Source organism: Antrostomus carolinensis, unplaced genomic scaffold, assembly GCF_000700745.2.
Source record: "Antrostomus carolinensis isolate BGI_N321 unplaced genomic scaffold, ASM70074v2 scaffold9046, whole genome shotgun sequence".
NCBI lineage: Eukaryota > Metazoa > Chordata > Aves > Caprimulgiformes > Caprimulgidae > Antrostomus > Antrostomus carolinensis.
In genome coordinates, this window is record NW_010319736.1 from 7,517 (window position 1) to 18,661 (window position 11,145).

The 11,145-nt window shown below is 49.3% G+C and overlaps 1 protein-coding gene across 7 annotated transcripts in view; it reads left to right on the top strand.

The window, feature by feature from the left end:
• Window positions 1-257: 257 nt before the first annotated feature.
• The window catches only part of POPDC2 (popeye domain cAMP effector 2), an 11,005-nt gene continuing 117 nt past the window's right edge, over window positions 258-11,145 (top strand). Inside the window, exons 1-4 of one of the 7 annotated variants that reach the window (XM_010169353.1) lie at window positions 258-802; window positions 3,145-3,253; window positions 6,525-6,827; window positions 6,859-7,014. In XM_010169353.1, the coding sequence (XP_010167655.1) occupies window positions 258-802; window positions 3,145-3,253; window positions 6,525-6,827; window positions 6,859-7,014 (1,113 nt within the window). Of the gene's footprint in view, window positions 803-3,144; window positions 3,254-6,524; window positions 7,015-11,145 lie in introns of those variants that run through there. The other 6 variants (XM_029085283.1, XM_010169357.1, XM_010169355.1 and 3 more) reach the window with 6 other exon arrangements.

Below are 11,145 nucleotides of genomic sequence, written 5' to 3' on the forward strand. Positions count from 1 at the left end.
GACCTCTTTTGGCCTCATATTTGCCAGCTCCTTTTCTCACTGGTGTGGCGAAGGAGGGAGCCAGTTGCTGGTTTGTGAGCCACGAAGAGGAGCAACGAGCCCTTTGGGGATTTTTTCAGGCACAAAAACATTTGGCGGCACTTTAACATGCCGCTCTGAAGCACGCTGCTGTAGGACCGGCTGGTGCTCAAGAGGAGGAGGAGGAGGAACAGCTACCCAGCAGCTCTGGTTTCAGACCTCTGCAGCACCCTTTGTGTATGACAATTCGTTTCGAGCGCAGGACGGCCGGGGAGGGTGGGGAGTGGGGAAGGATGAGCGCGAGCAGCCTCTCTTGGGACCAGGCTATTCTCCAGCCTCCGGTGTGCGATGCTTGGAAGGAGATTATGGAAGGAGCAGCCTACCAGCTGGCCAGCTGCATCGTCCTCATGGGCTACATGGGGGGAAGTGGCATCTTTGGGTCCCTCTATATCTTTGGCCTCCTGGCCCCAGGCTACTTCTGCTATGCTCTGTGGGGCTGGCTGAGCGCCTGTGGGCTGGATGTCTTCATCTGGAACATGCTGCTCGTCCTCATCTGCTTGCTTCAGCTGGCTCACCTGGTTTACCGGCTCCGCAGAAACACCATCCCAGAAGAGTTTGACCTTCTCTACAAGACCATGTACCTGCCCTTGCAGGTTCCCCTCGAAGTCTACAAAGAAATTGTGAAGTGCTGTGAAGAGCAAGTCCAGTCGCTAGGCAGAGACCAGTGTTACGCGGTGGAGGGCAAGACGCCCATTGACCGCCTCTCATTGCTGCTGTCCGGCAGGTAAAGCCTTTCCTGTTTCTGAACAGGCTGACAGCAAAGCTCCGCGGCTTATTGTTGTAATTTCACTCTCTGTAGAAACTGGGGTGATGATTGTTTCCTCCTCTGAAGGGACTTTGAGTTATGGATCTGTTGGGGAGGAGGATAATTTGCTTTTGGGTGTTGTTTTTGTTTTCATTTTCTAAATTAGAATATTTCAGGGAACAGTTTGCAAAACCAAGCTATGTGCAGTGAAGTGGCCAGCTCAGCCTTGCTTGTGATGTTGTTGGGGGGCCCTTTCCTCTCTCTGTCGTTTTAAAGTGGTCTTATTTCTGATGGGAGCAGTCTGTTTGTGAGAGAGTTTCTCAGGGCAGGAAGGTGGTGTGTCTGCGTACCAGACATACATCTGTGATATGAAAGGCCAAACGCTGAGTACGCTGAGTAGGAGTCCTGAGTTCACCTGCTCTCCCTCGTCAGCAGTGTTCAGGGAGAGGTTTCACCCCTGTTCCCAACACTTCAATCCTCAAGGCCCTGAAATTTTTCACTTTGAGGGTCATATTGTCAAAAGAGAGAGACCTTTCCTGTGGTGGATCCTGCCTCATCAGGCCTCTTTCTTTCCCTGTGCTCTCATGCATTCATGATGTTCCTTCCTCTGGATCACCAAGGAGGACCTCAGGGACCCCTAGTTGCACTGGGGATTTGGTTATTGAATGAACTGTGCTGATGAACTACTGGCATTTGTTCACCTGAGATCCTGCAACATGCTTTTATCGCTTAACAATTTGCAAAGCCCAAATGCAAGGCAAACAGGAATGATATGGGTTTCCCAGCTGCTGCCAGGCGCTTGGCCTGAATGTCAAGTGAGAGAGAGGGAAAGGAAGGAGTTCTGTAAATGGGAGCAATGCTGAACTGTAAGAGGTGGGTGTCACAAGGATTTTCCTTTGGGAAGACAAAACCAGCATCACTTAGAGCTTGTGTTTTACTGTGGTGGTCCATCGAGATGGTGTGTAAAGAAGAAGATCTGTCCTTCCTTGTTTTTAGTCTTTGTCGCTTTTCTAGGATGTGTTAAGAGCATCCTGGGACCACTGACCAGTGCTGAATGGCAAAGCCCTGGGAGAAAATTGAGTACATGCGTTTCCATTGGGGTGGGAAGGTGAAGGGAAGGTGTCTTTCACCAAATGTCTGTGCTGAGCAGCTTGCTCTGTAGTTTACCATATCTGCAAATAATGTTAGTGGGGAAGAGTCTGTGCTGTCTTACCCTGCACTGGATAATCTGATTCTGCTCTGTGGGCATGAAAGTGCTGCAATGGAGAGTAAGCCAGTGCTGGTGGGGTAGTTGTTCTGCTCTCTTTTGCAGTGGGAAGTATCCTTCTTGGCTTGTGTAGGATGCTCCGTGGAGATGGGATTGGATTTGCATTTCCTGGTACCCCCTCTATTGCCTTGTGAGGTCCTTGCTGACCCAGCAGAGCATTGCTACTGTTATGATGCTCCCCATTAAACTGAAGAGCAAGACAAGGGGAGCTTGGAAATGCAGATTGTGCCTGGATCAGGCAACCTGCCCTGCAATCCCTGATCCTTCTAGCCCACTGGAAGTCAACGGGGAGCTGAGCCTCCTAACTCCTGAAAGCTAGAATTGCCTTTGTGCATCACACAACGGGGGGACATGGTGACATAGAGGCAGGAGGCTGCAAATCTGGTGAACAGAGGTTCAGAGTGCCCTGCCAGTGCCCCAGGCCTTTGCAGCTCTTCTCTGCTCCTATCCTTGCAGAGCTGGGTGCAAGTTCGACCTTGGCATTGGTAGGCAATTGTAGCAAAAGTAGGGGAAAGGGATACCTGGAGCCAAGGGAGGTGGAATGGTCATGTGCAGCAAACTATGAGCTCGAAGCCTGATGTGTCAGGAACCATGGCCAATGTGATTTTGGGGGGTTCTGGGTGTAGCAGCTTCCCAGCATGGAGGTGGGGGAATGCTTTTGTGCAACTCTGAAGACAGGAAGAAGGTGGAAGTACAAAGAGCCACATACTGGCTTAGAAGTACCTGAAAAGCAGCAGCAGTTTTCTGGGCTGAGAAGTCCTGGTTTAGGACTAAGCACTGCAACTGTAAGGGCCAGCTTTGTAGAAGGAAACAGAAAACAGCTGGAATATGGGAAGTGGCAGCAAATATCATTTCCTACAGAGAAAGGAGATACAGCCCCATAGACTGGAGCATTTCCAGCTGTCCCAGAGAAGGTATGAGACATGCGTGAGATGGTGAGAAGTCCTTTCCTCCCTGGTGGGACTGGCTGCCTGCACATTGTGTGTGCTGATCAGGTTGATGTGACACCTATTTTGTGGCCTTAGCCTGTGCGCTTCACCTGTTCTCTCTGCAGGGTCCGAGTGAGCCAGGATGGACAATTCCTTCACTACATCTTTCCATACCAGTTCCTGGACTCTCCAGAATGGGAATCGCTGCGACCCTCTGAGGAAGGAACTTTCCAGGTAACCCAGCCTTGCTCCTTGCCACTTTGTTGTGTGCCTGAGAAGGGGACAGAGGGGGCTCATTATGCCATTCCAAGCTAACCAGGAATACCTTCCTCGTGGTTTAGGCAGCACAGGATGGTGCTATCAGCTGTGTTATCCTTTTTTCCGCCTTCCTCTGGAGCCCTCAGTGCCATGCTCCTACTATCAGCTGACAGCAGGGAGGATGGAGCGTGGTGCCCCTTTCAATTTAGCATGGGGAGGAGGTATTGGATTGCTGGCTCATTTCCATTGTGGTGCTCCCTTGTACCTGCATTGCTGCATTTGCCCTGCACGCCGCTAGCAGGGTGCATCGTTCCAGCAGCGGGATGGCAGCCACAGTGATATGCAGCAGTAATGTAAACCCATAAATATCCTATTCCTTACAGAAGTTTCTGATGGTGATGTGTTTGGGGTGGAGAAGTAGAAAGGATGATTCACACCCGAATATGGTTCTTTCTGAGCAGAAGAATCCCGTGCTGAGAGGCCAGGCCAGTTCTTATTTGCAGTAACTGAAAGGATTTTGCTCTTGCTGTCAACACTACAGTATTTGTTTGGCTTTCCTTCTGGAGGAGATTACTCAATCCCATATCTCACTGCCTTTAACTCACATCCCTGGACAGGCTGATGCCTGCCAGGATGTCAATCTAGAATATGTAATTTAGGGCATATGAGGAGGGATTTTGCTAATCGCTTGGGAGTGTGGGATGGTCATGAAAGAATGGTGATGCTTTCTCATGAGGGCAGCCACATCAGACTCGGTTAAACCAGGGCAGCTCTCCAAATCTGCTTTCCTTGGGTCTGAGTTTGGCCCATGTGCTGTGTGAAAGGGTCGTGGTGGTCACTCCTGAAAGCTCTGCCATTGCCAGTGGTTACGGTCTCGCAAGAACAGTTGCGGGCAATGGCTGACTGTGTGACTGTGGCACAGGGCTACAGCTCATGAGCAGAAACAGGGATGTTGGGCCCAGATAGCGAGGGCAACAAGAGCATGGCTGTGCTAGGGGTGGGGGTATCTCATGTTTTGCACAGGGCTTCAACCTGACAGCAGATTGCTGCTAGCTCCTGGACTGTATTTGCCTAAAAGTCGAGCAGAGAGAATGATGGCTGCCCAGTGCTCCTGGCAGGGGAATATTCCCTCTAAGGCAGGAAATGGGCATCTTAATGGCATGCAACCTGCAGAGACATCTGCAGTGTTTTCTGAGCGAGGTTCTGTGGACGTGAATGTTCCCTACCACCCAGGTGTCTTCATCTGTGGTGTGTGAGACAGCTTGGGAGCAAGCTGGTGGCAGGCAGCGCCAGCCCTGCCAGCACCGCACTCTTGGCCCCTCTCCTGCTCTGCGAGAGGGCTGGTCAGGGAGGTTGGCTCTGCCTGGCACTGGGATGGGGAGGTGGAGTCCTAGGTGGGGAAAGGCTGCAGCCATGGGCTAGAAATGCCTAAACCCCGTGTCTGCTTCCTGAGGAGCATGAAGAAATAGCAGATTGTGCGAGACTGGTATCTAGCAGGTGAGACCTGACAGGTCCATGTTCCTGGCAGGGCACTACTCTTGATGGCCGTGCTTAGCCATGGTGATGTGCTGCTTTTGGCAGCTGTTTAACTCACCAGTCCCTCTTACTTGAGTAGTTAATAAAACTCTGTGGCACATGTCAACCTTATTCCCAGTATCACAACAATTTGCTTAAAAAAAAGTACATGCTTGACTCTAGGACTTTACTGGATGAGAGCATGGAAGGTTTTCCTTGCCCAAGTTCTCCGCACAGCTCTCTGGATTGAGCAGCTTCAATCCTGAGACCACTGAAAACTGGCAGAAGTGTGACTCAGTCTACATGGAGAGCCAGTTTCCTTGAGATTTCTGCTTTGGCTGTGTCTTTTTCCCACAGAACTGCTGGCTCCCAGTGCCTGAAGGAGTTGGGTTTCAGGGCTGGCTCTTTCCTCCAGAAGACTGAATTATGCCAGAACACTTGTGTCAAGGGGATTCATGACTGATATCTGTCCTGCTGCTCTGGTTAGGAGGGAGGTTTTCTTATTACATCTCACTTAATCCTTCATGAGAGCAGAGGCTTTCGATTGCCATGCCAGAAATTGGTTGGGAAAATGAGATTCTGGTAATTTCACTTTCAGTGTGACCCTTCCTCTTGCTCACTTCAGCCTGGGAAAGTTCTCAGGTTTTCTCTCCTATATTTCTTTCATAAGGCAGCTGCTTGCATGGCAGTGGCATTAAATATCAAACCCAAGGACACACACATGCAGCCAAGCTGTGTTCAGCTTCCCAGCGGCCCTCTGCCATGGTGGCTGGCCAAGGAGACCCCTGGATACAGAGTGAAAGGGAGCCCCCAGGATATTTTGGCTCCAGCACTTGTTCACATGCCGGTGTCTCTGTTACACTCGGATGTTCTTTGGCCCAATACAGTTTGACCCTTCCTGTGTTTCTTACCTTTTATTAGAAGTAATAAATTTATATATTACAATATACACTCATGTATTGTATAATGTTTTTTATTATTAATAGTCTGGTCTTACAGCTGGGAGGAAAAACAGCTCTGTTCGCATTGGCAAAACCCAAAGCAAGCCAGAATGTTCTCTAAAATCAACCCAATAAAACCTTGAGTGAGTTCCCTCAAGTAACCCCCTTTTGTTTCCTCTCTTGCTGAGCTGTGCCATGCATCCTTCAAGGCCATTCAGCCGTACAGTGCCTGGCAGAGTTGATGAGACAATGTCCTTCTGACACAAGGTGACCAGGCAAGCCTTCCAGGTGGCCCTTTCCACACCCAGAGCCTTCTTGGAGCAGGGGGTTTGTGACCCAGTAGCAGGACAGGGTGGCAGCCTGCTGCAGGGCTACCCACTGGTGACTTGGGACAGCTGGGCACACAGAAACATTTCCTTGTGTAATGTTTCTGTAGGGGGCTAAGGCCATCTGTGCCACCCCGCTCATTTCAGCTACATCACTCAGGTGTCAACAGGGAGCATCATCTGAACGTGAGGGGGTGAAATGTAGCTAGTCATGTGGCTAGGTTAAGTGAGGGCATGCATAGGAAAAGCTGGTCTCTGGCTCCTTGGGGAGAGGAAGCAGAGGCAGGTAAGGATTTATCTGATCCTTTGGTTTGGGCAGTCTGGCTCTCCAGCCCTGCCATCTCCAAGGAGAGCAGGTGTCAAAGGGGCTGGGGTCCTTCAGTGGAGAGAAGCACCACGCAGCCCCAAGGCGAGTGGTCCCTACCTGGGTGGTAGGATTTACTCTGCTCCCTCCCTGCCCCACAGGTCACGCTGACAGCTGAGACTGACTGCAGCTTCATCACCTGGCCGAGGAAGAAGCTGTATCTCCTCCTGAGGAAGGACCGCTACATTGCCCGTCTCTTCTCATCCTACCTGGGCTATGACATCTCGGAGAAGCTCTACTCCCTCAACGAGAAGCTCTTTGCCAAGTTTGGCCTTCGCTTCGACATCCGCTTGCCCAGCCTCTACCATGTCCTCGGGCCAACCTCCTCCGAGGGGGAGTCAGAGGACTGTGAGGAGCCACCACCCACCTCTGACCAGGCTGGTGCCTCTGAGCCCCCTCCACAGCCCTGCCCAGGCTGGTCCCTCTGACCCCCCTCCACAGCCACCACCGCCACCGGTTCCACGCTCCCGGGCATCCCGGCCTGACAGTGACCTGCTGGGTGAGGACTCCACCAGTCTTGTCTTGGAAGATTTTGCTGAGTTGCCGGGGTCTTTTATGGACTATGTGAGCGAAGGGGAGTATATGAAGTGAGGGCACTCCTGGCATGGGCACGCCTCACCCTGTGTGGGACCCCTGCGTAAGTACCCGCTTGAGGAAGCAAGTTCTTCCTGCAATGCAACTGCCCAGGCAGAGCCGCAGCCCCCAGCCTCTCGCCTTCAGTTGCTGATGGATTTGCTCCTCCACAGCGTTTTTTTGCCTGCTGCTCCAAGGAATCTTGGGAGGTGGGGTCCAACTGTGTGATTTTCTTAAGGAAAAGCAGCAGGGTGAAGGCTCGACTCCAGGCACCAGCTGCACTGTGGGGTGGAAGGGATGGTAACCCAGGCATAGGATGCTCTTCCCTGTCCTCTCTCCATCTCCCCAGAGGAGGCAGAGAAACCCAAATGGTGTCCAGGCTGGCAGGTGCTATGCTAGTGCCCACAGAGAGCCCCCACAGGGCTCAGCCTCAGTCCTCGTGAGGCAGAGCTGTGCCTGGAGATACTCCAGAATTGAGCTGAGAAAGACATCTGCGGGTAAGAGAGCAGACAACCCTGTCTGATGCTGACAGCAGCTCCAGGGTCTACAGAGGACTGATAGTGGGGAGTTGCTGTACAACTTGCAAGTGCTCAATCTGGGCAGGGGGAGAAAGCTCAGAGTCCTTCCTCCCTCTGCCTGCCACAGCTCATCCCAGCATTTGCTCTGTCCTCCTTTTTGCTGCTGAGCTTTGGCTCAGCCAGATCAGGAAGGTATTAAAAAATTAAAAAGACTGCCCTGTGCGGTATAGCTCTTGCCTCCAATGATCCTGGGTGAACTGACAGGCTAAACACCCCAAACTCTGCTTTCAGGTGAGTAGGAATGAGTTGCTGTCTTCCTAAATGCCAACTCTTTACTCTGCAAGGGAAAAATTCCTGGGTCTGGTGGATATCGGGGCAGAGGCGCGATGTAGGCGAACAGAAATAGATGGGAGGTGGCTCATGCTTGAAATTCAGATCCCAGTGGCCAAGAGAGAAATTTCACACTGAGCTACTTTTAGCCAGCTGCTGCATGCCAGCTGCAGACCCTGAAATGTGCATTCCTGCCACTGCCCCATAATAGCTGCTTTCTGGCATCCAGCCTCCACACACCAAACCTAGGGCTGGGATTTCTGTCCTAGAGGCAACCACAGTTTCATCCAACTGCTGTTCTTAGTTTTTGAAAACAGTGGAACTCGAAGATCTTTCTGTTTTGCACAGTTCTGCTTTGAGTTATGTGCTGTTCCTGTACTGCTTCCATGCCTCCAAACTTAAAAGCTGGGATATGAAGAAACTGGCCAGGGAAGGAACAAGTGTATTTGTGTTTGCTGGAATCAGATAAAAAGTCAGCAAGCTTTGCTTAGTTTTTTGTTGTTGTTGGTTTGTGGGGTTTTTTTTGTTTGTTTGTTTTTTAAGAAAGGAGGGAGACAGAGAAAAAGAAAAAATAAACCAAAACCCCCAAAACTTATTTGTTTTCTAGCTTAGAAGTCCCAGGATTGTGAAGTCCCTGGTCTTGCTGGTAGCCTGTTGGAGATATGCATTTTCAGTCCTTACTTGGAGATGCAGGAACACTGAATCATTTATGACATAGCCATCCTCCTAACTGTCAGGCATGTCTGTTGAATAGATGCAATCAGAAATGACTGCAGTTAGTGTTGTAAACGTAGTGAAGGCACTTTGCCTGTGCTTTGCTTGTATTTGGTCTTCTCAGCAGAAGCCTATCCATTCTCAGGTCATTGGCAGAAATTTCCTTGTTGATCAAACTCAATAAAATCAGAATTTCAAATGCAATTATACAAGTAAAGAGGCAAGGAACACTGTAGCTTTTTTTGAATCATTTCCACCTGTTTTTGGTAATGAGTCAATGCTGTGAACATACACACAGGAGGTGTGTGTGTGTATGTGTGTTGGGGAAAGCTTGTGTTACAAAGCACAAAGCTGTTTATTTCCTTTCATGCAATCCTTTTAAAACATGTGGGAAGCTGGAAGCCTTTGTCTTTCTAGATCTTGTGAATGAGGCAGTATCAAGATGTGCTGATATTTGTACTAGAGACTTGTGATAAAAGCCCAACTGTTTTAGAGGCCAGTGTTTAGGGTGGGAGAGGAGGATGTTCGTCCTTGTCTGTCAGTCTGGAGACAATAGCCAGCGTGGTATTTTAATTTCTAAGGTACTTTGACAAGGAAACACGAACTCTGTTTAGTGTGTTCATAACAGCAGAATGAGCACTTCCTTGTTACTCTGCTCACTACTTGAGTATCCTCATCACATTGCATCCCAGCAGCACAACAGCCATTGCCACACCCGAACAGTATTCCCCATTTTGAGTGCCTGACCACAAAAACCAGTGACACAGAGAGGCTGCAGTTTTCCCTTCTGGCCAGGCACTTGTCCCAGCTCAGCAGATGGTCTCAGCAGGTCTGCCATGGCCCAGGGAAAGCACTTGATTAACTTTTCCCTTAGAAGTGATGCAGACATCCATAGTAAAGAGGGATATTCCCTGCAGTGTCATTGTTCAAAGTAAGCAATAGCTGCAGTCCCAGAGGTAAGAGCTCCCCAGGTGCTTTCCACTGGTCTGTGCTCTCATCTGCTTCCCCAGCAACTTCCAACCTGGGTAACCACCTTGCAGCTCTCTAAATTCCCCCCACTGAAGGGTTTCTATGGATCACATTCCTTTTGTTTTGTGTCACTGCAATGGCCACCTTGCTATGCCACAGTGCAGGAGACAATTCTTGAATATCCAGATGTCCTGATTTTGCTAGGATAGAGTTAATTTTCTTCTTAGTAGCTAGAATAGTGCTGTGTTTTCATTTCAGTATGGGATTTGCTATGAGAAGAACGTTGGTAATATTCTACTGTTGCTGGAAGTCCAAGGTCATTGTGTTTGGCTAGTCTGCAAGTGCAAAGGACTGGGAAGGGGGAAGCGTAGTAATTAGCAAAACTCCAAATTGGCATTTGGATATGCCATTGAGATATTCCATATCATATCATGTCATGCTCAGTATATTAATGAGGGTTGACCAGAAAGCTGGGGATTCTCTTGGGGATGGCTCAGGCTCACTCTTCTGGGATTGCAATTTCAGTTTCAGGATTGTCTCTGCTCTGGGATCGCTGGCTGGGGACAGGCTTGGCATTGGTCAGCGGGTGGTGAGCAACTGCACTGTGCATCACTCATTTGAATATTTCACTATTACTGTTGTTATAATTATTATTTTAATTATTATTTTATCTCAATTATTAAATTGTTGTTGTCTCAGCCTGTGAGTTTCCTTACCCTTACCCTTACCCCTCCAATTCTGTACTAGGTTCTCTGCAGGGTGGAGAGTGAGCGAGCGGCTGTGTTTGGCTGCTAGCCCAGTGAAACCACCACAGTAAAGTGATGCAAAGATTATGCAGAATGGAATTTTCCTGGGACACATATTGGTCTACTATTTGTACCATCTAGTTCCTTGAAAGAGTTTCTAGTCTGCTTACAAGCAAGACAGACTACGATACCCTACTGATAAGCACGTCCTTTCTCTTAGGAGGAGAGAGATTTCAGGAACTTACAGACTGCCTGTTTAAAAGAGGCAGGTTCAGAGGTTCTGTTGAAAACTTGCTTTAACAGTGTGCTGCTGTGTAGCTCAATGCTCCATAGCAAACTAAGCTTTATTCCTTGCATGAAAATTCAAACAACCAAAAGCCACCTGCTTTTTCCCCCTTTCACAATGCATTTGCTCTAGTTCGTTCCTATCAGGTGCTTGCAAGATGTGGAACTGCTGCTGCTTAGTTTTGTGCAGTTACATCTTGGGGCTGGCTTTCTGTTTGGTGGGTGAGCTGAGTGGATAGATGGATGCGTGATGGCCTGTAGCTTGGTATCTAAGCTAGTAGGAATTGTTTTGAGAGCAAAATCAAAGGAGCTGTGGGCTTTGTTTCACTGATATCACAAAAGGTGCTTTGGAGGGGTTTGGTTTTGCCATCTCAGGATGGGTGGGTAACTCCATCTTCTGATTTATCACATGTTGAAGAATTACATAGTTTTGCATGCTAATGTAGGAGGGGAGGGGAGAAGTACAGGTAAAGGTGGGCTCCATGAGGTTTGTGTCTTGGAAAAGTTTGGAAGTAAGAATTATCCTGTGATAATAATGGTTTTCTCTCTCTGTCTCTCTCTCTGTCCCTGCTTCCCCGCCCCCCCCC